We start from the raw sequence: 26,379 nt of genomic DNA on the forward strand, positions 1-26,379 counted from the left end.
GGGATAGAGCTGCCTTCGCGAGACAACACAGGGTGCTGGGGCGGAGCGAGGGCGTGGAGGGGCGGGGTTTGCAGGTTTGCGCGCATGCGCCTCGCCCGGTCGCGTCGAGTGTGCGTGCGTGCGTTGCGTGGTGCGTGTGGTCACAGTTCCCGCCATCAAACGCTCATCCTGAGTCGGGAAAGCGAGCCGTAGTTCTGTTTCGTGCCCGGCGTCCTTTCCTTCTTTAACTCCCATTCCTGCTCCTTCGCGCGGACTCCGTGCTTCCGGCAGGCCTGTCGGGGCTCCGGACTCGCAGGCACAGGTAAGACGGGCCCAGGGAGCTTCTCAACTGAGCCGTTTTCCCCAGGCCCCCTCCCCCCTGCCCCGCGCGGTCCGCCCACTCGGCGTTCAGTCTTCTGGATTTCGCCCTGCTGCTGCTCAGCCTGCCCCCATCCCCTCGACGAACCCCCGACCTCCACTTGGGTCTTTCCCTAGGCTTTCCTTCTTTGACCTGGTCTTGACTGTCACTCGCTCCCTCCGCAGCCGGAACCTGCCCCATTTCGCTGGGGGCTGTCGCCGTCCGCCACTCGCCCCTTAACGAGGCCTGCTATCTCTAAAGGGAACTTAGGTTGCCGCTGCCGCACATCCATCGGGCCTCGGACAGGGTACTCTTTCACTCTTGACAATTTTTCACCTTCATTCCTCTCCTAACCATCTCACTAAAAGGCATGGATTGTATTTTTGTCGTGCATTTGGTTGCTCCCTGACTCTAGCCATCAGACCAGGTTGTCAAGTTTACCTGTTTTGCTTTTCGTTCGTGGTCCATGAAAGGAAATAATAGTTGGTGACAAAATCCTGTGTTTTGGAAAGTTGGCCTGTAACGGTCTTGCGGTAATTCTTTAAAAAAGTTGGGTCTGTAAATGCCTTTTTTGGGGGTGACAGTATCTGAGAAGTATCTTAACTGGAAGAGATATCTAAGAGAGGATGTCAAGTAGACAGTTGGAAATACTGGGTAGAAGCTCCAAGGAGAGTTCTGGGCTGGGCATACAGATGAATGTATATATGTCATCTGCCACATTGATGGTAATCAAAGCTACGGATCTGGATGAAATTGCTTAAAGAGAGTATAGTGCTAAAAAGGAAGGAGACTGAGAATGGAGCCCTGAGGGATTCTTGGCGTTTAATAACTGGATAGAGGAAGACAAGTCTTGTAAAAGAGATGAAAGAATCAGTAGGGTTGGATTCTGCTGAAAGGTAAAGTTGAATGAGGATTGAGAAGCCTGGTGAAATCAAAGTAGTTGATGATCATAGCAAGAGATGTTCAATGGAGTAAGATGGAATATTTGGGTTCAGTCCCTAATGTAATAAACATTACATTAAATTTAAATTCCACCTGTATATTGATGACTTAAAAATTTTTATTTCCAGCCTGTTACTTTTGTTTTCAGCTAAAGATCTAAATAGCCCCTGTCTGTTTGAAATCTCAGCTTAATTTTTTTTCTTAGAAATTTCAAGTATAACATGTCTAAAAACCAAAGTCTTAATCTTTCCCTCCATGCCCAAGTTCTTCTCCTCTAGTAATCCCATGTCATTAAGTGATATATTCATTTATACATTTACATAGGCTGGACACTTGACTTCTCCTGCATCCCATGTATTCATACCGTTTTCAACTTCTATTTATTCTATTTCCAATATATGTTTTGAATCTATTTCTGTACATCTTCAGTATCACTTTTCTAGTTCAAGCCACAATCCTCATTCACCTGGACTTAATGTCACTGGTACCCTGTATTCTCATCTGTAAAATGGCAACATCACCTTACTGGATTGTTATGAGGATTAAATGAGGTAACCATAGTAAGCACATGGCATACAGTAAATAGCCAGTAAGCATTAATTGTTATTTTAATTGTTATAAGCTGAATCACTTCAATACTTTCCTATCTGGTTGCCCTGTTTTCTTTCATTCTTGCTCCTTTTGCTCTCCTCCCGAAACCCTAGCAAACCATGTCACTTGTCCATTCAGCAGTATCATGTCATTTCTCTGCTTAAAGCTCTTCAGTGGATTTCCTATCACTGTTTATTACATTTAGGGTAAAATTCAAAGTCCTTACAATGGTCTACAAAATTCTGCAAAACCTGATTCTTTCCTGCTTTACTAGCTTCATCTTTACCTTGCCTCTCTAAACTCCAGTCACACTGCTAATTTCTTCAGTCACACCAAATTATTTTCTATCACGGGGCCTTTGCACGTTTTGTTCTGTTTGCCTGGATTGTTCCAGCATGACCATCCTTCATTTAACTTATTCTTCAGTTTTCAGCTTAAGTGGTACTTCCTCAGAGAAACCTCTTGATACTTTCTAACCTCTAACTCCCAAGTCTTAAATCAGGTGCTATAATCTCTCATCATGCCCTGCATTTTATATCAATTTTCAGAACTTGTAATTACATATTTATTTGTGTGACTATTTAAAGTCTGTCACCTACTAGAATATAAGCTAGTAATTTATTTTGTTTGTCTTTCTCAAAAATTTGTTAAATGAATAAGTGAACTGGAGCTTGCTTTAAGAACCATCATGTCTTTTGGAAGCACCAGCTTACTGATACTCTTTGTCATTTGAAAATTCACTCTGCAGACAAATCAGAGGACACAAAAGGGAAAACTCAAAGGGTTTCCCCCAGCTTTAGATGATTTTACATTCTTATGTCATAAAATCATTCAGATTTTAGACTTTTTGAAGTGGAGATAAAGTTTATCTAAGTTACCTCCTCTGTTTCAGCCATGACACTAATTTTATTTCTGCGCATTTGTTTTATGGATTTTTTTAAGAAAGAGCCCTTAGAAATTAGAACAGTGCTTTATATATATCAACAACAGTTTAAACTATGAGACCAGTGAGGATGATGTTTTCATAAACAGATAAAGGAAAATGTCATATTTTTAAGTAAGTTGGTGGTGGTGGATGTGGAAGAAAATATTAAAATTTAGTAATTTGTGTGTATGTAGAAAATATTTTTGTTGAGAAGTAGAAAATAAAACAGGAAGTATATGAATGCCAAACACAGAGGCGTTTAGATTTATTTTGTAGGTAATGATGAGCTGTTAAAACATTTGAGAGAAAGTTTCAGTAGAGATATGCTGTGCAACATTGTACCTTTAGTTAACAATACTGTATTGTACACTCGAAAATGTGTTAAGAAAGTAGATCTCATGTTAAGTATTCTTAACACAATATAATTTTAAAATGTTTGGGAGGAAATTGACATCAATGGGAAGCATTTAGCATTTACAAAGTGCCTGTTATTTTGCAGGAGTACAAAGAAAGATAGGACAGGTCCTCCTACCTTTCTCCCCCTTCAGGGAAAAAGTTAAGGAGACAATTAGCGCATACTGTACTTTCTTTGGTAAGAGATAAAAGTAGTTTTTTTAGAAAGGGTAAAGGATTCATTGGATGGAAAAATCCTGAGGGAATGGAGACTGGAAAATGGTTGCTGCAACCACTTTCATTGATGAGGATGCATTATGGTAGTGGTTAAAATGTAGGTTCCGTGGTATTTGACTGACTTTTGTCTCTCACTGACTCTGTAGCCAAGGATAAATTACTTTATCTAAGTTCTTAAGTTTCCTCATCTGTAAATAAAGATACTAATATCTGTTCTTTAGGATTCATGTGAAAATAAATGCACGTGTGGTGCTTAGCACTGTGCTTAGTAAATGTTGTGTAATAAATATTAGATGGGAGTGGTGGCAAAGGGATGCATTTCTGAATTAGGGTAGTAATTACGAAAAAACTGGGTTTCAGATAAATGAGAATGAGGTTAAAGCTGATGCTACGATTTTTTGCCTGAATGATGGTGGAAGGACAAGTGTAGGGAAACCTCTTGCGGGCATGGACTGTATAATTTCCACATTTGTATGCCTACCCCAGTGCTATCAAATTGGAGTAGCTCAATAAATGATTTTTTAGTAAGTGAACAAATGAGTTTAAAGTTGTTATAGCTTTCAAGAAGGCATTGAGAGATTTTAGAGCTGCTAAATTTGAGAAAGAAACCTGTAAAACTAGTTTTGAAAAAAGTAAAAGCTAAATTTATCAACCTTTTAAAATTTGTAACAGCACATGGTGAAAGTGGTATTTGAAGACATAAAACATTGTGTAACAATGTTTATAAAGTTAACAAAGGATGTATTCTTTTGCTCTGCCTTCTTAGTTTCAAAATGTAGCAGGAATAAATAAACCAGGACACACATGGATCAAGGTGCAGCTCCTCCTGGAGTCCTTCAATTTGCACACAGATCCCTAAAGTTCTGTGTGTGTGTGTGTGTGTGTGTGTGTGTATGAGAGGGAGAGAGAGGGAAAGAGAGAAAGAATCTGGAGCATTGTCTTTTAAATTTTTTTCAGTAAGGTTATGTTTGTGGTTTTTAAATAATGAAAAGGTTAATCTTTGTTATATAAATGGTCACTTTTAACAATAATTTAAGTTTTATGAATTGCATTATTTTTAAAAGACACACTTATATTTTCTTTAGCTGAGTTGATGGCTTCCGAAGAACTGGGATAGCTACAGAATATGAGCAGTTCCCCGAGAAGATTTCATTGCCTTTGGCACGAGCATCAGAATAAAGGTGAATTGTTATTAACTAGGGTTTTTCAGTAAAAGTCACTGAAAAGTAAGTAGTGTTATTATTTTAGATACATATTTCCAAGAGTATGCATACTGGGAAGAATTGACACTGTTCTTCTATTTTGTAGTAACAATTTTATGTTTTAGCATGCTTTCTTTACCACAGAATGCCCTTCTGGATAAGGATATTTTCAAAGCAGTACTTAAAATAGGAGCGTTTGCCTGGCCGGGCATGGCTCAGTGGTTGAGCATCTATCTGGGATCCTGGCGATCGGGGTTCGGTTCCCAGTCAGGGCACATGCCCGGTTGCAGGCTTGATCAATGACTGTCTCATCATTGATGTTTCTATCTCTCTCTCCCCCTCCTTTCCTCTCTCTGAAATCAATAAAGATATATTATTAAAAAAAAAAAATACTGTAAAAAAACAACAACATTGTGTGTGATGTGATTTGATCTGCAACTTATCATAAAGATATCTGGAAGGTATGTGGAAGTAGAATTGTATAATACACATACTGTTTGATAGCATTCTGTGCTATTACTAAAATTGTATTTACTTGACATTTGTTAAGCTAGTTTCAAGAGTCTTATACATTCTATTGTTATAAGCCATTTTTAAGTTATTAGAAGTTCATTTGGGAAATTTGAATATTTGTTGTGGATAAAATTGGTAAAGGGTCTTTCCACGAATGGTAATATCAAACATAAATGATAGTTGGTTCTTAGGAAGACAGATTTTATTGTTCATTTGTTTTCCCTAGAAAATAAATGATTTTCTCAAATAATTCAGGAGGTTAAACTAATTTGATTTTTCTTATAGTTTTGTATTCATTTAATGTCTTCTATACATGTGGATATGCTTAGACTACTTGGTGATATGATTTGATATTTTGGGAGAAATTCCATTCTAAGAAATAGTAGGCTGACTGGAAATATTTTTTTACTTATATTTGAAATTCAGGACACTTCAGCATTCGTTAAGGAATGTAGAAGCTGGTCACATTGAGGATGGAATCTTTAATATTACCAATTGACATGCCCTTAGTGGCAGCAATATGATTTGTTAATGGTGCAAAATGCAAAATTCAAGCACTAATAGACACAGATGGAAGACACATGGCAAAGAGAACATGCAGAAAAACTAAATGATGGTTAGATTCAGACACTCAACATGAGTGACTGTTTTAGTTGTCTTTCTTACCTGTGCCATCCAGCTAATCAAGGTCTTTGAGGATGCTTTATAAAATATGGTTTACAGAAATGAAGAAAAGGACATAAGATGGTTCATTAAATGGTCTCTTTCAAATTTTTATTTTAATCACTAGTAAATTGTAACTTTTTATTTTATTTTTCTTTCTTAGAATCTGTCAGGTGAAGGTGTATTTTTGCTTTATAATTTGGCTAGAAGCAATTTATTTTTGAAGAAAGTATGTCTCCTTTGAAGATACATGGTCCTATCAGAATTCGAAGTATGCAGACTGGGATTACAAAATGGAAAGAAGGTTCCTTTGAAATTGTGGAAAAAGAGAATAAAATCAGCCTAGTAGTTCACTACAACACTGGAGGAATTCCAAGGATATTTCAGGTATTACCAAATTTTGATTTGGAATAGATCTTCCATCACATCCTTTAGTGAATAGCTGTTCTGTGCCATACCGAGTATATGGTAACCCTCCCTCCTACTAGATTAATATTTCTTGTTTTTTATTTCCGGGACACTGGTACTGTTATATTCATATTTTATAAATTACTCAGCAGCATTATAGATAATGTGTAATAAACAGTGGGAAGTAGTCACCATTATTGAAAAGAAAGCTAGTTGGAAGAAGATAAAAGGAACTGAGTTTGGATACTATCTAAGCTATTTTAAAAACCATATTAGGATAACTTTAGTTATTTTTTTTTCTTTAACATATATGATAGATTCATTATTTAGTGTTAGCTTTTAATAGGACTTCTTTGTGTTATCTTAATGTTTACTTTCTAAATAATCCTGCCAGAGTGGTGATATTGACCATTCAAGGATGATTATTTAAAGTCATCCATCCTTACTGCTATTTTCTTCTAATTGCAGACTTTTAAAAAATATTTGTTTTTATTGATTGGTGAGAGAAAGGAAGAGAGATGGAGAGGGAGGGAGAGAGAGAGAAACATCTATGTGAGAAAGAAACATCATCTATCGGCTGCCACCTGCACGCCACCTACCCGGGGGGGTGGAGCCCAAAACCCAGGCATGTGCCCTGACTAGGAATTGAACCAATGACCGTTTGGTGCATGAGATGACACTCAACCAAATGAGCCACACTCCAGGGCTCATTGCACACTTTTAAAGGATCTCATTATTTTATCACTGCAAAAAATAGATAATTTTGTTTTCACTTCTATACTGTTTATCTTATATAGCCAAGACCACCTAATCTTGATATGAGTTAAATTTAAGAACATAATATTTCACTTACATTTTTCTGTACTTTAAAATTCTGTATTTGTTAATTAAATTATACAACAGTATATTCATTCTAAAGCACTTTATAAAACTTTGTGCTTGAGAACCTAAGCTGAGGTAAAATTTCCATTTACCTTTGCTTTTCAACTATGAAAATAAATTACTAATGATATTGTGTATCAAAGATATTTTTTTTATGGGGGCCTACTGGTGAGAACAGGAAGACCTACTAGATAAATTCAAAAAGAGCTGTAAGCAGTAAAGATATTATTGAATAGATTAGAAGAATGACATGGTGACATGGATAGTAGAGACAATAGTAATTTCTGCCACATACATTTATCTACTAAGTACCCATCTCAGTGAAAGACTTTTTCCAAATAGAGATTTGATTTTTCAGTCCTCAGCCCAAATTAGCACTGAGTAAATATTTAAATACTTAAGCAAACATAGATCTTTAGGCGCATGATTCTACTTTATCTCAGTTCTACATCAGTTTGCATTCAGCATTTGTTAACCACCTACAAATTGCTGCGGTGGGTACTATGCTAAGGGCTAAGAATATAGAGCTGAATGAGACTTTTCCTTTCAAACTTAAATGCATTCTCAGCTGTAAAAATATTTCAAAGAGATGTGTTATATATGTATTCAATGGAATATTACTCAGCCATTAAAAAGTGAAATCTTGCCATTTTCAACAGTATGGATGGGACCTACAAGGTATATAGTGAAAATAGAGAAAGACAAACACTGTATGATTTCATTTATGTGTGGAATCTTAAAGTAAACACCAAAATAAATGAATAAAGAAAGTAAAACGGAAACAAACTCAGATACAGAGAACAAACTGATGGTTTCCATATGGGAAGGGGGTGGGAGGGTGGGAAAAAAGGTGTAGAGATTTAAGATGTACAAACTACCAGTTATAAAAATAGTCACAGGATGTAAAGTGCAGCATAGGGAATATAGTCAATAATATTGTAATAACTATGGATGGTGCTAGGTGGTTACTAGACTTATTGTGGTGATTACTTAGTAAGGTATATAAATGTCTAATCACTATGTTGTACACACGAAACTAATATTGTATGTCAACTATAATTAAATTTTTAAAAAGTAAAATTTTCTGATTGTAGAAAAATATTTCAAAGGTACTGTCATAAAGAAGGAAGTGGTTTATGCTATGAGGATTTAGAGGATAAATAGGAATTTGCCAAACACAGTAGAGGGAACACAGAGGTGATTTCTATACATGGACAAATGTGCAAGTGTGAATCAACATTCAGAACCAGAAAATTATTTTAAAACAAATGGACAGTAGGTAGTGCGTAGCAGAAATAGAGTCTGAAGAGCCAAATAGGAACCAGATCTTGAAATATTTTATTTGTCATACTAAGGGTAGCTTAGAGTCTAAGGAGCCAAGAATCTTGTTTTATTTGAGTTCAGTTTTATTTGAGGGCTAAGCACATGACTTTCTTTCAAGAAATAGTGAAAGGCCCAGCTGGTGTGGCTCCATGGTTGAGCATCAACTGATGCACCAAGACGTTGCCTCTTGATTCCTGGTCAGGGCACATGCTCGGGCTGTGGGCTTGGTCCCCAGTAGGGGGCATGCAGGAAGCAGCTGATTGATGTTTCTCTCTCATTGATGTTTCCCTCCCTCCTCCCTCCCTCCCTCCAAAATCAGTAGAAGCATTTTTTTTAAAATAGTGGGAGAATAAGGACATGTAGGAGATTATCGTGAGAGTTTAGGAATGAAAGTTCTGAACAAAGGAAAAGACAGTGGGAGAAGCAAGAAGAGGAAAGGGTAGATGTAAGTGATTTCAAGAAGACTTAACTCATATTTGGGAGTGAAAGAGAAAAGAACCTGGGGAAGATTCCCAAATTTTTGAGTGGATGGCAGTCCCTTTTATGTCCTCTGTGATAGGGAGTAGAGGAGAAGATTGGGGTGTGGGGACAGGGAGAGATGAGTTGTTTGCGGTATCAGGCATTCAGATATTGGTGTCCAGTGTGCATTAGGTATACAGGACTGGAACTCCAGCAGAGAGCTCTGCACTTAAAGAAAGAGTTGGGAGGCCTCACCATATGGATAGTTACTAAAATTGTGAGTCTACATAGTTTTTTCAGTTATTGAAGTGGTCAAGTTCAAGATTATTCTCACCTTGTTAATGAACAAATGTTTCTCATTATATTTAATTTTCATTTTTATATTTAGAGAAACATCAATTTGTTCCACTTATTTATGCATTCATTGGCTGGTTGCTTGTATGTGTTCTGATTAGAGATCGAACCCCGCAATCTTGGAGTATCTGGACAGTGCTCTAACCAACTGAGCTATCCATCCAGGGCTTAACTTTCATTTTTAAAAAATGGTATATTGTTTGAAATAATGGTTTTATGTGATGTTTTCCTTTTGATAATAAACTGTTCCTTTATATTTTGGAGTTAAAGCATCTGAAACTAGTTATTGTGTTTTGTGATAAAATTTCTATTCAAGGACATGAATTAAAGACCTATATATCACTTATATTTGAAATATAAATTAAGTCTGTTAAAATTGTTTTTTTATTCTTAATCTAAAAATTGACAGAGGTCAATTTTTCCTAATTAAGAAGTGAAATGCTATTACTTTATGTGTTTTTTTGTTGTTTTTTATATCCTCACCTGAGGACATTTTCTCCACCTATTTCTAGAGAGTGGAAGGGGAAGGAGGAGAGGGAGAGAGAGAGAGAAACATCGATGTGAGAAAGAGACATCAATTTGGTTGCCTCCTGCATGCGCCTGGACCAGGGCAGGGAATCTGCAACTGAGGTGCGTGCCCTTGAATGGGAATCGAACCCAGGACTCTTCGGTTCCTGGACCAGCACTAACCACTGAGCCAAACCGGCCAGGGTGCTATTACTCCCTTTTTTAATGCTGTTCAGAGAGTATGTCTTCAGCAAAAGGCGGCTTTACCAACCTTTGTATATGCCTGCTGAGGAAGAACATTAAAGAACAAGTTTGCCTGATTGGCAGGAATTATTTAGATAATAAACTGTAAAATTTATTAATTTAGTCTTGGAAAAATTTCAGCCAAGAGAATAGAAAAGTTATCACTTTAGAGCACATACCCAGAGTCTGGAGGAGTATAAGACAAGTTACTGAACTAGTTCTGGGGAGTGGGAGAAGTAAGCTAAGATAGTTCCAGGGTGCTCATGTTTTTTTGTGATTGAATATAAGTTAAATGAGCCTGTTTAGACAGTTAAAAAGAAAAAAGGAAGTTCTTAACACTGGTAAAATTTTGTTTCCATGTGTGTTTGAGTGGTGGAATTCTTTTGAGGATTATAATTTGGATTAATATGTCCTTTTTACATTATAGCTACTTACTCCATTTGCCAATTATCTTACAAGCTTTTGTTTAAAAGAAAAAGAAAGCCCCTAATTCACTATTGCTTTCTAAACTGATGATGGTAAAACCATCTAGACTCTGAATATTAACTCGCTAGTTTTTATACCTTTGCAACTATACCTGAAAATATGCAATTCCCTACCATAAAAACAAAACTGCTAGTATTTAAAATACATTTAAATACTGTGTTGGCCTCTCCTAAAAGTGAAATCTTTGATTTAAATGTGTCATGAAATGGAAACTATTTTTTGTTGCGGGGAAAAAATACACTGAATTAATGTGAGAAAGTAAGAAAAAATACACTGAATTAATGTGAGAAAGTAAGAAAGAGTAACTTAGAAAGTATAAAGGTTAGCCCTACCCAGTTTGGCTCAGTGGTTAGAGCATTAGCACTCAGGCTGAAGGGTCCCTGATTCGATTCCAGTCAAGAGCACTCACCTCAGCGGGACGCATGCGGGAGGCAACCAATAGATGTGTCTCTCTCACATCAATGTTTCTCCCCCCCTCCCAAAAAAAAGCAATGGAAAAAATATCCTCAGGTAAAGTATAAAGTTTAGTATTCGTTATACAACTTTTTATATACATTATCATATGTTTTTAATGAGATCATATTTCTTTTGTGTTAATCAGCTAAGTCATAACATTAAAAATGTGGTGCTTCGACCCAGTGGAGCAAAACAAAGCCGCCTAATGTTAACGCTACAAGATAACAGCTTCTTATCTATTGACAAAGTACCAAGTAAGGATGCAGAGGAAATGAGGTTGTTTCTAGATGCAGTCCATCAAAACAGACTTAATGCAGGTGAGCACTAATTATCCCAAGGTTTGACATTAGCAGTTATAAAAGAATATTACTAGACTGTAGACCAATATTCCTGGTGAATATTTATGCAAAAATCCTCAACAAAATATTAGCAGACCAGATTCAACAGCACATTGAAAGTATTACACACTTTGACCAAGTGGAACTTATTTTTGTAATGCAAGGATGATTTTTAAGATATGAAAAAAAATCAGTCAGTGTAATATACCAAATTAACAGAATGAAGTACAAAGCCCACGCGATCATCTCAATGCAGAAAAAGCATTTGATAAAATTCAACCCCCTTTCATGATAAAAAATACTCGATAAACTAGGAATAGAAGGAAACTACCTCAGTATAATAAAAGCCATATGTGAGAGCCCACAACTAACATCGCAATAATGAAAAGTTAATATAAAGATTTTCTAGGATCAGGAACAAGCCAAGGATGCCCTTTCTCACCAGTTCTGTTCAGCATAGTCCTAGCCAGAGCATCCTTTATTTTACCGAAGCAATTCTTATTCTGAGTTTTTCCTACAGAAATTTTACCATTAGTGTAAGAGATGTGAAAGGACATTCAGTATTGTTTTCAGTTTTTGAAAATTAAAGCATTCCAAATGATCATCATTGGGAATTGACTAAATTAAGCATAAAATATTTTTTTAAGTATATACCAATTCATATTTATACAATATCTTGCATGTTATTTAAACTAGCATTGGTTTCTTTGGAATAGAAGCCATGTATTGCACTTGCTGAACTTACAGAGAATGTTTTGGAGTATACATTATTAGAAATATATTTGTCACTGGTTCTGACATGTTTTATTGGCATCTAATGTCAGTGTTCATGCCATAGACACACAGTTACTCACTTTTCTATGGTATCAATTACCAAATATTGATATAGGAGAATTTCTGGCATTTTCATTTTGCATTTAAAATTTTGTTCTCAAATTTTTACATGTTCCCAAATTTTTATTTTTTACTTGAGACTCTAGCTCTAAACTTTAATTACTATTTATATCAGATGTACTTTCTGTTCAGAATGAATTGCTTAATAAGCACTTTAATTTATTTCTGCTTCTATTTCTGCAATATTGTGTAATAATAATGACAAATCGCCTTATTAAAATAAGTGATTGGGAATTTTTTTTTTTTGCACTAGCCATGAAAACTTCTCAGGGGTCTGGTAGTTTTGGAGCTATTCTGGGCAGCAGGACCTCACAGAAGGAAACCAACAGGCAGCTTTCTTACTCAGATAATCAGGTATGTTCATTTGAATCTTTTTAGTTTTTTAAAAAAATGATAATCATAGACATTCTGTAAGGTAATTGTAGTAAGTAGAATTTAGACTGTAATGCCTAATAATTCTGGCTTTGTCACAAGGGTATTTTCACATACCTGAAATTTACCATTTTAGTTATTTCAGTCTCTCCAACTATTTTTTATGGAAGTCTTTCTAAAATTTATCACATTCTTCCCTTTTTATGTACAGTTTTACTGAACTGTAAATTTAACCTTTGCTCGATGTCTCATGTCTTATGAACTGCAATAAAGTATAGTTTTTAAAAGCATAGCTTTGGAGTTATGTGGGCTTGAGACTTGGTGCTGATGCTTACTAGCTGTGGGTCATTGGAGAAGTTCCTTAAGTATCCTGAACCCTAGTACCAATCTGTAAAATTGAGACTAATGTTTTAAGGGTTACTGTAAGATAATGCATGTAAATACCATATATGAACAACCCAATCAGTGTTTGCTGCTACTGTTTCTGTGATCCCTTTGTGTCTGTTCTATGCTATGAACTTTGCCATTACACAGTGTGATACCAGACTCTTTTGTTGGAGTCTTCTCTTTGCTTTTTAAATAGTTTTTCTTTCATAAATATTATTCAGCCTGCCATGAGACTTGCTGTGCATTATTGCAATTGAGCAGTCCTGTGTCTCTTAATTGAAACTGATTAATTTTATTTGGCTGTGCAGACAGGTGGTTACCTAGTTCATTTACTGGGATAAGCAATTAATAAAATTCCATTTTTATTTTTGTGTGTGTATATGTGTGTGTGTATATATATATAGGATAGGGTTTCATTTTTGTTTGTTTACATTTTAGTTGAGGTATAATTGACATTCAGTAAATTGCACATAATTGTTCAGTTTAAAACCTTTTGACTTACATATACCTACCCATAAAATCATCGTAAGCAACCTGGTAAACATAGCCATAACCTTTAAGTGTTTCCCATTCCCCATTTATAGTCCTTCCCTCCCTCTCCTTCTCTGGCTCCTATCCCTAAGCTACAACAGATTTGCTTTCTGTCACTATAGGTTAATTTGCATATTTTAGAGTTTATATGAATGGGATTAATGTAATTTTTTGTTTTTTGGTCTGGTTTTTTCACTCAGTATAATTACTTTGAGATTCATCCACTTATAGGTAGAAATTTAAACCGTTGGAATATTTAAATGTGTAAGCATGATCATGTATAGCAGAAGCAAATATTTATACTTCACAAATAATTATTTCCATTACTGGGATTATAAAATTGATTTGTGAGTTGTGACTAGCATGAAATAAAAAAGGAAAGAATAGAATAGAAAAGGAAAGAAAATAATAGAGAAGGTATTATACGTAGTAAGGATATGTATTGGTTTCTGAAACTTTTGTTTCAGTTCTACTTGCATATATGTGCAATGTAAAATGTCTTACTAAGGGGTCAAATAAGCTTGAAAATACGCAAAACAGTTTGCATATAGTATGCTACCTTTTGTATAACAAAAAGAATTAAATGTTTAAGGGTTGTTTTCAATATAGTTAAAATGTTTTAAATATAATTAAAATATTGAGTAAAGGCACAATAAAAGAATACTTACAAGGAGTAGAAGAATGGGAAGTGGGAAAATGGATGTATAGCATCGGGGTGATAATGAGACTTGTCAGTATATGGTTTTTATAGTAATATTTTGATTTTTAAATCTTGAGACTGTATCACCCATTTGAAAATTAATTTTTTAAATAGTTTATGCAGGTGACCTCAGATTTTTTTTTCTTCCCTATCCTAAGATTGTAATTCTGTAGAAAGTTACTGGAAATAACTTTTCATTGAGAAATCACATAGCTCTTAATATAGCTATAAAATTTAAATTTGGCAGAATGCTGGTTGAAAGCACCCTTTCCCAAGGTGTGGCAGAGAAGGTTTACAGTTGTGAGTATGTGAAACACAGAGTTTATTCTTGTATTATTATTAACTATTGTATTATTTTCCATACAAATATCTGTAAGCACACTTTTTCCCCACCCTGTATTTTTTAATTGCTGTTTTCTCTCTAAATGTCCTTGCTGTCTTTAGGATAGTAGAGTTTTTTATTTGGCTTCTGCCAGTGATCTCTATATTACTCTCATTTTCCCCATCATTATATATGTTTGTTTCATTCTTCCAAACTGGAACCCCTTCATAAGTCATATGATGTACATGTGACTTGGCATTTAACTTGTGGCAACCAAATGTCATTGTTGCTCATTTTTGTCACATCTGTGTCACTTTAAGACAGTAATACTGGGAAAAACAGAAGGCAGCAGGAAAAGAGGAAGACAAAAAATAAGATGGATTGATACCAGAAAAGAAGCCATAAGCATGTGTCTACAGAAGCTGAGCAGGATAATTGAGGACAGTACATTGTGTACATCACTTATTCATAGGGTTGCCAGGAGTTGGAGACCACTCAACGACACATAACACACACATCACTTTAATTTATCATAATTGTAATTGGATTTTTTCTCTAAAGATTTATTTTCATCCTGGTCACTAGAACAATGTCTTGTGTATATGAATCCTTTTTTAAAAAAAAATCAGTAATTCATAGCAGATTCCCTTCTGCCTCTAGGTATGCTTTGGAATTTTGAAATTTCCAAGAGTACAATAGGGAAAAAAGTGTTGCTCAATTTATGACACTGACCATACATTAGAATCACCTAGAGTGCTTAAAAAAATACTGATGAATGGGCCTCGTTCCCAGACCAGTTAGGTTATAATCTCTGGAAATGGATCTCTAGTTGTGGGTATTTTTTTAAAGTTCCCTATTTGAGAATCACAGGTCTGAAAGTATGCCAATTAATTTGAAGATTTGCTATCTTTAACTTTATTCTTACAGGCCTCTTCAAAAAGAGGAAGCTTGGAAACTAAAGATGATACTCCATATCGAAAAGTTCTTGGTAATCCAGGTAGAGGATCCATTAAGACCACAGCAGGAAATGGAATAACTGTCACCCGGACGATTCCCTCTTTGACATCTACATCAACACCTCTTAGATCAGGGTTATTAGAAAATAGGTATGAAAGACATTTTTTCTTTCTTAGTCATTTGTTGTGCCTGTTTATAAATATCTTTTAGGCCTTTTAGAAAGATAAAAAATTTGAGAATGAGGGAGATTGTCTAGTGAATCAAGTGTGTTAGAAGAAGAAAGTATAGAGTGCATTTTTGGTAGATAATTAGTATTCGTCTTATGTGGTTTATGTCAGTGACACATACTGAGTATGCGGATATACAGTATATTAATTTACATGTGGTGTAGAGAATTAGATAGCAGTAGTAACAGTACCTGTCCTTGAGTGTGTTGGTTTATACTTTTTTTTTTTTTTAAATCCTCACCCGAGGATATTTTTTCCATTGCTTTTCAGAAAAAGTGGAAGGGAAGGAGAGAGGGAGAGAGAAACATCAATGTGAGAGAGTCACATCAAATGGTTGCCTCCCACCCGCGCCCCAAGCAGGGCCAGGGATCGATCCTGCAAATGAGGTATGTGGCCTTGGCCAGAATCGAACCTGAGACCCTTCAGTCCACAGGCGGTTGCTCTAACCACTAATCCAAACCAGCTAGGGCAGTTTATATACTTTCTAATGGTATGAGTTCTGACTTTTTAAAATAAGGTCTTTTTCTCTGTTTTCTATAGAACTGAAAAGAGGAAAAGAATGTTGTCTGGCTCAGAGCTGAATGAAGATTACCCTAAGGAAAATGATTCATCATCGTAAGTTGCTTTAAGAGCCTTTAAGGCCCTAGATCAGTGTTTGTTGTATTGGTAATTACAACCACTAGGGAAGATTGTTCAATTTATGGGGATTCCGAAGATAGAAGAGCAAAATTTAAAATATTTTGGTGATAGATTCTAGGCTCAATAGAGAATTTGACCGTTGCTATTGCTTTGATCATTTCATTGCACTTCTCCCATTGTAGCTTTTTTTTTTAATCTGCAATACTTAGAAGAAGAACAGAGCTGAAGAACTCTAAATAAGTGTATCTTGCTATCTGCTCTTTCAGTGTGAACCCCCTCTTTCCCTCTTCCCTTTACTTATAAATTTTTTTTACCTTATTCATGTGAAAAGTTAGCTTAGGGGTAAGAGGATGTATACCCTACATAGGTTCTAGGCATGGAACATCAATCTTTTAGAGCTATTTTCCTGGTTGAACAAAAAAGTATACACCTGCAACAAGACAGTCACCAGCTCGCATCCTCTTTTTCCTTCATGGGAGGGTCTTTTTTTTTTTTTGTCTTCTAGGGGGAGAAAACTTATTTTACACAGTGATCAGTTAATACCTCATTTAACACCTTAACAAAAATCAGTTGATAGTTAACTGGTATTCGAGGTCAAGAGATCACCATAAAGGAAAAGCTGAAGAAACTTTATATATTAATTGGGATCTTGGTTCTGCTGCTGTAATACATGTAAAAATCTGGGCAGGTAATAGGACTGGCGTGGTATCTGAAACTACAATCACCATGGACTCAGTCTCCTTTTATCTTGTTGGCCCACTGTCCTTAATAAACTTCCATTTGTGAACCAAGATGGCTGCTTCAGTCTTCACTTTCATTTCTGCATTCCTGTTCGTGGGAAGGAAGAAAGGAGAAAAGGAAGGGCATACAGCTTTCCTTTAGACTGGAAATTGTATATACCACTTTTATATCTATCACATTGACCAGAACTTAGTCATATGGTTGTATCAAGTTATAAGGAAGACCAGTAAATATGCCTAGCCCAAATTTTATAATGGTGGAAGAGTACAATGGTTATTTTGGGGACAACTAAATGGCCGTCGTAGTTTGCCCTTCTAGCCACAGAAATACCCGCTTATTACTTTCCCATACATAGAACACTCTTACCTCATCCTAATAGAGACAACTTCCAAGTCTCATTTAGTCCTTGTGTCCAGCTCCAAGTCCAGAATCTCTGGGTTATGTGCAGTCCTTTCCATCAGATCTTTTGGACCATGTGCCTTATGTTTTGGTCCCTAGAAACAAAGGCATATTAATCTGCGTTCCCTACACGTATCATTATACAGGCATATCTCAGAGAGATTATAGGTTTGGTTCCAGACAACTGAACTGAAGGAAATATTGCAATAAAATTACATGAGTTTTTTGGTTCCCCAGTGCATAATGTGTTTACACCACTGTCTAGAAAGTGGGTTAATAGCATTATGTCTTTAAAAAAACAATGTGTGTACCTTAATTAAAAATACTTTATTGCTAAAAAAAAAAAAATGCTAGCCATTATCTGAGCTTTTAGTGGGTCATGATCTTTTTGCTGGCAGTGGATCTTGCCTTCAATTTGTAAAAGAAAAAGAAAAAACTATCTGCAAAATGTAATAAAATGAGGTGTGCTTGTACATTGCTGGAGCAGGCACAGGATATTCACAGTAAAAATTTACATTTAGAAAAGACAAGAATAGGAAACTGGAGGAGTCACTGCTCCATAGCAGCAATAAAATCTTGCTTGGCAGATATTGTGAAGACAGGGGAGTGAATTCTTGATTAGCCCATGTAGCGGCCTCTGTTCTTTCCTCTGGCAGAAATCCTTGTTCATTGTATTTCATATGACTCCTGGCTTTGTCCTTTGGTAGGCTTTCTTTGTTACCATTCAAGGCTATAGCTGAAGGTTTTGGAAACTGTTCTTCTTTGGGGCCATGCACCTTGTAGCCTGGTGTTGTTCTGAAAGAAGTTTCCATAGAAATCTAGTAGAAGTTTCTTTAAAGGTATAACAAGCAGGCTTTTATAGGGTCCAGAAAGAATTTGGACCAATAATTTGGGGGTTTTTTGTTTGTTCGTTTTAATAAAACTTTTAAATTTTGGAATAGTTTTAGATTTACAGAAAAGTTACAGAGATTAAGTGGAATATTCCTGTGTACCCCTCACCCAGTTTCCCCTAATATTAATATTAAAGTTTTTTCACAAACTACTTTTCCATTTACCTCTTATTTTCTCAGTTTGAGAATTAGAAGCAATTGCATTTCTTAGGGGGTTGGGAATGGTGGTGGTAGATATAAGAAAGGGAATAATTTGGGACATTTTAAAAACAACTTTATCGAAGTACATTTTTATATTCCATAAAATTCATCTTTAAATGTACAATTCAATAATTTTTGGTAAATTTATTGAGTTCTGGGATCATCACCATAATCTAATTTTAGAACATTTCTATAACTCCATCAAGATTCATTGTGCATTCTACCACATTTCTTAAATATCTAGAGATATTGCAAGAGCCATGTTCTCTTTCATTGTATCCCATCCTAATTCAATATAGATACACTGGATAACAGATGTTATCAGCAATGGGATTTCTGTTGCCATTACCAAACAAGTGATCCAATTCCAGAATCCTGTCCTTAGAGTGTGCTTCCTAGTTCCAGCTGTTGTAGATGAAGTTCCCCAGAAAGCAGACCCTGAAATGGATATTAGTGTGCAAGTGATTTATTAAGGAAGTATTCCCAGGAGTTACCAGGAAGGGAATCTGGTCAGCAAGACAGTGAAGTACAGGAAATAAAGCATTACTATGATCTCAGACGATCCCTTACTGAAACCAAAATAATGGAATATTATATCAAAAACATACCTAAATTGGTGTGGAAGAAAGGATACAAAAATAGGGTCAAAGGGAATTTGGGTGGAGCATCTAATTTCTCTGCTACAGGCTTTATTCATAATGGTTCTCTTAAAGTAAAATTTTAATCAAAGCATGAGCATTTATTTGGATGGACCCACTTTAGTTATATAGGTTTAGGTATTTGGGAATAATGGAAATGGGGCTTAAGAAATTTTAACTTTGGCCCAGCCGGGCGTGGCTCAGCAGTTGAGCATCGACCTAGGATCCAGGCAATAGGGGTTCGATTCCCGGTCAGGGCACATGCCCGGGTTGCAGGCTCTATCCCCAGGCGGGGGCGTGCAGGAGGCAGCCGATCAATGACTCTCTCATCATTGATGTTTCTCTCTCCCTCTCCTTTCCTCTCTCTGAAATCAATAAAGATATATTTTTAAAAAGAAATTTTAACTTTGTGTTCATGAACTTAAAATAGTTTAATCACAATGAATTTAAGTGATAATGACATTTAGTAAATAGCATTTCAAATCTAGACTTTAAGAATGTTTTTGTTTATTTGTTTTACTTTTTAAACCTATTTAGTATCAAGCTTGAATAGTTTACTTCTTAATTGATTATTTTGGTCTTTTAGTAACTAAATCATTTCATCTGCTCTTGCTTTTGACTCAGAAAATCTATATAATCTTGCTGTCTCTGGTTTGACTTTTGTAAAAATAGAATGTTCCATAATTTGCTTAATTAATAGGGTTATAGATTTGGGTTGGGTTTTGACTTGGTAATGAAAGCTTATTTTCATGATTCTCATTTGCTTAAGTTCTGACCTCTTGAGGTTTTAACACTTTGTAGCCTAACTTCCAAGCAAATCCATGAATTCATCACTTAAAATGTAAATTTTTTTAATGACAGCTATTTAAAATTAACTGTATCTTTACACACCTATATATATTGAATTAAATTATTGACTGTAGGAACAACAAGGCTATGACAGATCCCTCAAGGAAGTATTTAACCAGCAGTAGAGAGAAGCAGCTGAGTTTGAAACAGTCGGAAGAGAATAGGACATCAGGTAAGTATTTGGTCTTTATATAAGATACTCATTTACTATATGATATATCATATAGATTATAAATAAAACCCGGCACTGGGACATACCTCTGTGTTGTTCAGGAATACTCCATGATTCAGTACTAGTTATTGGGTACCAGTTTGTATCCAGTACTCTGCTAAAATACTTTTAAAGTATTAGGACTATAAGGGAACTGTTTACAAAGAATCTTCCCTATTTAGCCCGGCCGGGCGTGGCTCAGCGGTTGAGCGTTGACCTAGGATCCAGGCGATCGGGGTTTGATTCCCAGTCAGGGCACATGCCCAGGTTGCGGGCTCGATCCCCAGTTGGGGGCGTGCAGGAGGCAGCTGATCAATGACTCTCTCATTATTGATGTTTCTATCTCTCTCTCCCCCCCTCCTTTCCTTTCTGAAATCAATAAAGATACAAAAAAATAAATAAATAAATAATTGGTTAGAAGGAAGGACATAAGAGTAGGGCTGATGTAAATGAGAAATTTCTGATTTTTCCTGATAAGGAGTCAGCAATACTGTTCAAAATGAATAAATGAAACATAGTTTTTTAACTTGTGCCAGGAGAGTATTCTTGGCTATCACAGCCTCTCCCACAGTATTCTGTCTTTCAGCATTTATAGAACTTGGATGAAAAGGGGGAGTTACATATAAACAGGCCTGATGCATAATTTTATTATTAATTGAACTTCAGTGGTTGATTTAGGAATTAAATTGTTCCTGTGTTCATTTTATAGGGCTTTTACCCTTGCAGTCATCCTCTTTTTATGGCAGCAGATCTGGATCCAAAGACTACTCTTCCAGCAGCACTAATCTAGACAGGTATGCATTGGTTATATGCCCTGTGAAGAACTTGAAGAGCTCTCTTCAGAATATTGAATGACGGGATAGGCTATGCATGAATACCTTTTTTCCTCTCTTCTACATCAGCTTTTGTAAGATGTACCTTAACTTCAACATGATTAAAGCTTATTACATCTTTAAGTAAACTAAGTGAATACCCTAATTTAAGAAACAAAATTGATGAGAATCATAGACTCGTGACATTTTAGTTAGAAAGTACTCTACAAATGTTTTAGTTCAACATTTGGAAAAGACTAGTCAAAAATTTAATTGCTGTCTATAGATATAGATTAATTTTTTGAGATTTAATAGATATATAAGACAGTAGCTAAGCACTTGTCAAGAAAGTATGATTGCAGAATGCAGCACAGAGGAGCAATGAAATGGTAAATGTAAAAAGTGAGGGTAATGGTGCTATATAATAAATGTGGTATGTAATGAATGACCTATTAAGTCTTATTTTGGTCTTTTCTGAAAATTCAAAGTGCTAAAAACATCTTGATTATTTATATAAAATTATTAAGGTGAAGTAAAGAATTTGATAATGTATATTTAGGTATATAAGGCCTTGGGTGGTATCTCAAGCACTTTATGACGGCAATGTAACTAAGTTATTTGAATTTAAGAGAGAGGAAGCTTGGCTTCTGTGTATTAGAAGGATCTTAAAGGAATCTTAAGTTTTTTTTAAAAAGTCCTAAATTTGGTTTACAAATTATTTATTAATACAATACAAATTTCTTCTCAAAATAATAAAATGAGCATATTCATTGCACATAGCACTGGTTGAGGGGGGAAATTTTTTTTAATGCAAAGCTGCACTCAAAGATGGGGGGAAATTTCCAGATCAGTGACAAAACTAATATTGAGTAAAGGCTGACTCCATAAGGCACGTGGCAAATATAGACAGGAGTCAACTATTTAGGCCTGGGTCTTCAAAACTAGCATGAGATTGGGAACTGAACATGAACCCAGACCAGAACTTGGTTTCTTATATGAAGCTACGTGAGGGTGGATATCTACAACTGCTCTCTGTGCTAGTAAACCAAAGCAAAACCATAAATGTACTGCTTGCCTGATGCTCCCTGAGCAGAGAGCAAATACACAGAAATGGGAATTGCAGTGATTGGTATCTGCTTTAGTGTTCTCTTCATAAGGGCAAGAATTCTGAACCTCTAACAAAGTCCTATGCAAATTAGAGGTCCAAACCGAGGCAACTACTAAGGAGGTCAAGACATGATCATGGAAACAAATATACCCTGCATTGTCCAAACTACAGTATTTAGGACTACATTGAAAGGGATAAAACTGAGAAAGCTAATGATAACTTTTAGGGTAGAAGAACAGGGTTGTTTGGGAAGAGGCATTTGGGGTTTTTTGACATTAATGATTGTTACATAGGTATTTGCTTTATAACAGTTATTAAGCTCTACATTCACCTTTTAAAAAATTAGTAGACCTTATTTTTTAGAGCAGTTTTAGGTTAACAGCAAAATTCACCAGAAAGTACAGAGTTCTAATAAACCTCCTGACCCCACATACATGTATGCAACTTCCCTCACTATTGACATCCCGCACCACAGTGGTAGACATTTGATTTTTATGCACTTTTTTGTATAAGTAACTTATTTCACAATTTTTTTTAAAGTAACAAAACCAAACTGTGGCTATTAGATGGCCTAGCCAGACAGTAAGTCGTTTGGAAATAATCAGTTTTTCCTTATAAGAAAGCAAATCATATTCCTACTTCATGACATACAAAAAAATAAACATCCAAGCAGATTAAAGAGGAGGGAAATAGGAGGGAAAACAGATCTTAAAACTTTTAAGGGAAAATATAGGAAAACATTTCTGTAATCTTATGCTACAGAATGAGTCTTAAACAAGACAAAAAACTGAAACTGTAAAAGAAAAATGATAAACTTGACTATTCAAAACCTGAAACTTAGGATATCTATTAAACAAAGGATTAAAATATAGACTATGTAAATAACTGCAAATCTTTAAGAACCCAGTGTAAAACCCAGGGGTGCACAAAAAGCAATTTAGAGAAGAGTAAACAATTATAAAAACATGTTCAACTTCAGTAGTAATCAGGAAAATAAAATAGTGAGATCATGTGTCACTCATCGAATTGGTAATAATGTAATGGAGGTCATGTGAAGAAATGGAAGTTCACTACTGGTGGAAATAAAAATTGGTACAGCCTTTTTGGAAAAAAATCACACTATCTAGGAAAATTAAAAATGAAAATTAGATATACTCCTAACATCTTCACTTTTCAGCATATAAACGAGGAAGTTCTCAGGGAGATTGGATAAGAGTATTGGTTGTGTCATTTTTTGTAACAGTGGAAAAAGTTAACTGCCCAAATGTTTTTAAGACTAGGTAAACTAATGTATGATATCCATTTCCTGGATAAAAGTGAATTAAAAATAAAACTTTATTTATAGTTTTTCTCAAGCTGTTAACTTGGATTATTTTGATTGTAGGTTAAGTAGGTACAGTATTAAATGCTTCTTCAGTGCTCTATCAACAGGCGTGGATTTATGGAATTTTTCCTCAGGTGATCATTATTACTGATATTTCCCCAAATTTAGATTTTTTTTCTTAGACATTTATTTCTCTGAATCTGCTGGGGGGGAAGTAGTTTTCAAAATTGTTTTTGCTTCTTCATTTTTTATTCTTTATAGGACTAATGTTTCAAGCCAAACTCCCTCTGCCAAAAGAAGTTTAGGATTTCTTCCTCAGCCAGTTCCTCTTTCTGTTAAAAAACTGAGGTGTAATCAAGATTATACTGGCTGGAACAAACCAAGAATGCCCCTTTCCTCTCATCAGCAGCAACTGCAGGGGTAGGTAAATTCCTTCATTTTGCTTTGTTTTTGTAAAGTGATTCAACTGAAGTATGGTTGGCTGGCTGGCTGGCTGGCTGGCTGGCTGGCTGGCTGGCTGGCTGGCTGGCTGGCTGGCTGGCTGGTTGGTTGGTTTTTTGTTAATCCTCATGGGAGGGTAATTTTTCCATTGATTTTTAGAGAGAGTGGAAGGGAGAGGGGGGTAGAGAGAGAAACATTGATGTGATAGAGGCACATTGATTACTTGCCTCCCACATGCACCCCAACCTGGGCTAGGGATTGAACCTGCAGCCCAAGTATCTGCCCTTGACAGGAATCAAAACCATGACCCATCAGTGCATAGGCCAACATTCTAACCACTGAACCACACAGGCCAGGCTGAAGTATGTTTTGATTGTGGTGAAAAATAATGATGAAAGGAGTCATATTATAGTTATAAAATATTTGCTCACTGATTAAATATTTATCATATTTATACATAATAAGTTCACTGTTTGGTCCGATTTTTGAACTTCGAATATATATTACTCATCATAAAGCAGAGAATGAGTAATCTCCAATCCCATACACTTCATCCTGTTACTGAGATGCTTCAGCATTAAGTTTTATTTATATCCTCCCCAGCCCTTTCATATATTTTTATTCAACACAAAAGTAAGAGCATAGTGTAATAATGATAATAGTAGCAGTCTTACCTAACGTGTTTATTATGTGCCGGATACTGTGTGCTGTGTTTCTTAATGGATTTTTTCTTTAAATCCTCTCAACAGCTCAGTGAAGCTAGATGTATTAAAAGTCTCCTTTTATAGATAAAGTAATAACTAAGCCTTGGAGAAGTTCATTAACGTGCTCAAGGTGATGCATAGTCAGTAGTACATCAGTAGAAAATCTTTGCCGTTGGACTCCACTTGCATTCTTAACCACTGTGCTATGTTTCTTCTCTTTTCCCTCATTTTTTTTTCATTCCACATTAATCATGGGCATCCTCACATTATTAATATGTAACTTTCAACCATGTTAATATGCATTTAGATTTCCCTTTTTTTCAATTATAATCCAGGCTAGAATGAACATTCTTATATGCATGATGTTTTTAATATTTGTTGGAACTTTCCTGTAGGGTATATTCTTGGAAGTGGAATTATTAAGATTAAGGAAGGCACTTGAAATTTTTGATTACATCAAATTGCTCTACCAGCTTGTTTGTTTTTAATCTTACTCAAATTACTGTGTTTTTCTACCAGCTTTCAGATTATATTTTTATTTGAATGAGTGGTGTTTGCCAATTTGGCTTCTCTATAGTAGTTTATATGCTTCATCTTAGCAGAAAACAACATAAAATTTGCAGTGAAAACATTTCACTTTTCTGCTTACCTGTTCTTTTCTTTGAGCCTCTTCTTTTCTGCTCTGTCTTCTAAAATGTTTTCAGTTTAATTCTTAATTTCCTTTGTTCTTCATTCTGATTGGTCTGCCTCAAATTATTATCTTGGTGTCTCCTTACTAGATAGCATTCTTACATTAGTCTTATGTATCCCATTTTGTGACCATTTTTCATCCAGATTTTGTCTCTGTCTACCTTGATCTTATTTGTCTCACTTTTATTGCCTCCTTTTGTTTATTTTATAGTCTACTTCTGGTCTCTATCATTCACCTCCTTCAGAGTCTTTTGATGTCCTCATGAGTTACTCACCCTTGGCTCTCCAGGTTCCCTGTCTACCCTTCAGCCTCTTTAATTTTTGTATGGTACCTGTACTCATCTCTAGAAATACAGCTTTCCTTTTTTTAGACTTTTCTTCCAGGACTTACAGTGCACTATTTCAAGTAGGCTAAGTATTAAGGACAGAGGACTCCTTAAAAAACAAACAAACAAACAAACAGAGTAGAAAGCTGCCAGGTCTAGGGGGGTATTGGAGGCTACTTATTTCCAGTGGTCCTCACAAATCCTCCAAAACACAAAAAGTGAATGAGGAATGCAAAGAAACACATACATAACCCTTCAGCATTACTAGAAGACAAAGAATACCATCACCTGTCATTTCAAAACTTATTTTCTCCAGCTTGCGCACTTGAAAGCTTGGATTGGCATTAAATCTTGTTCATCCCTTCATCAAGTTTCTTGAAAATGATGCGTAATCTACTTTCTAAGTAGAGAAGCAGACCAAAAATTCCAGCAGTGTTCCCATTTTCCTACTGTTTTTAGCCTGTGGGTGCTGATCGGAACGGGATGCTTAAGAGATTCCGTGAAAAAGAATATGTAAGAGTAGAAGACTTAGATGAAGAACAGAAAGAACATTACTCTAAGAAAGAGAAATTCAAATACTAACTACTATAATAGTGAATATAGGTCTGGATCTTCGTAGTTCACAGCACTCATTACAGGGAAGAGGCTTGAAAGTAAGTGGTATCAGAAGTAACCGTCTCAGAGAAGCATTTCTTGTAGAGGAAAGAATCAGCCAAATCTAGAGACTTGGTTTAGAACCAAAAGAAAAAAATGAGAG

General features: G+C 35.7%; 1 protein-coding gene across 2 annotated transcripts in view; it reads left to right on the forward strand.

The window, feature by feature from the left end:
* Positions 1-103: 103 nt before the first annotated feature.
* The window catches only part of USP37 (ubiquitin specific peptidase 37), a 64,362-nt gene continuing 38,086 nt past the window's right edge, over positions 104-26,379 (forward strand). For both annotated transcript variants that reach the window (XM_081143429.1, XM_081143430.1), the window contains exons 1-10: positions 104-301; positions 4,511-4,606; positions 5,967-6,190; positions 11,067-11,238; positions 12,407-12,507; positions 15,393-15,571; positions 16,190-16,264; positions 20,081-20,178; positions 20,927-21,011; positions 23,723-23,881. In XM_081143429.1, coding sequence (XP_080999555.1) covers positions 6,035-6,190; positions 11,067-11,238; positions 12,407-12,507; positions 15,393-15,571; positions 16,190-16,264; positions 20,081-20,178; positions 20,927-21,011; positions 23,723-23,881 — 1,025 coding nt within the window. In that variant the 5' untranslated portion in view covers positions 104-301; positions 4,511-4,606; positions 5,967-6,034. The remainder of the gene's footprint in view (positions 302-4,510; positions 4,607-5,966; positions 6,191-11,066; positions 11,239-12,406; positions 12,508-15,392; positions 15,572-16,189; positions 16,265-20,080; positions 20,179-20,926; positions 21,012-23,722; positions 23,882-26,379) is intronic.

This window comes from Miniopterus schreibersii, assembly GCF_964146895.1.
Source record: "Miniopterus schreibersii genome assembly, chromosome: 7".
Lineage (NCBI taxonomy): Eukaryota > Metazoa > Chordata > Mammalia > Chiroptera > Miniopteridae > Miniopterus > Miniopterus schreibersii.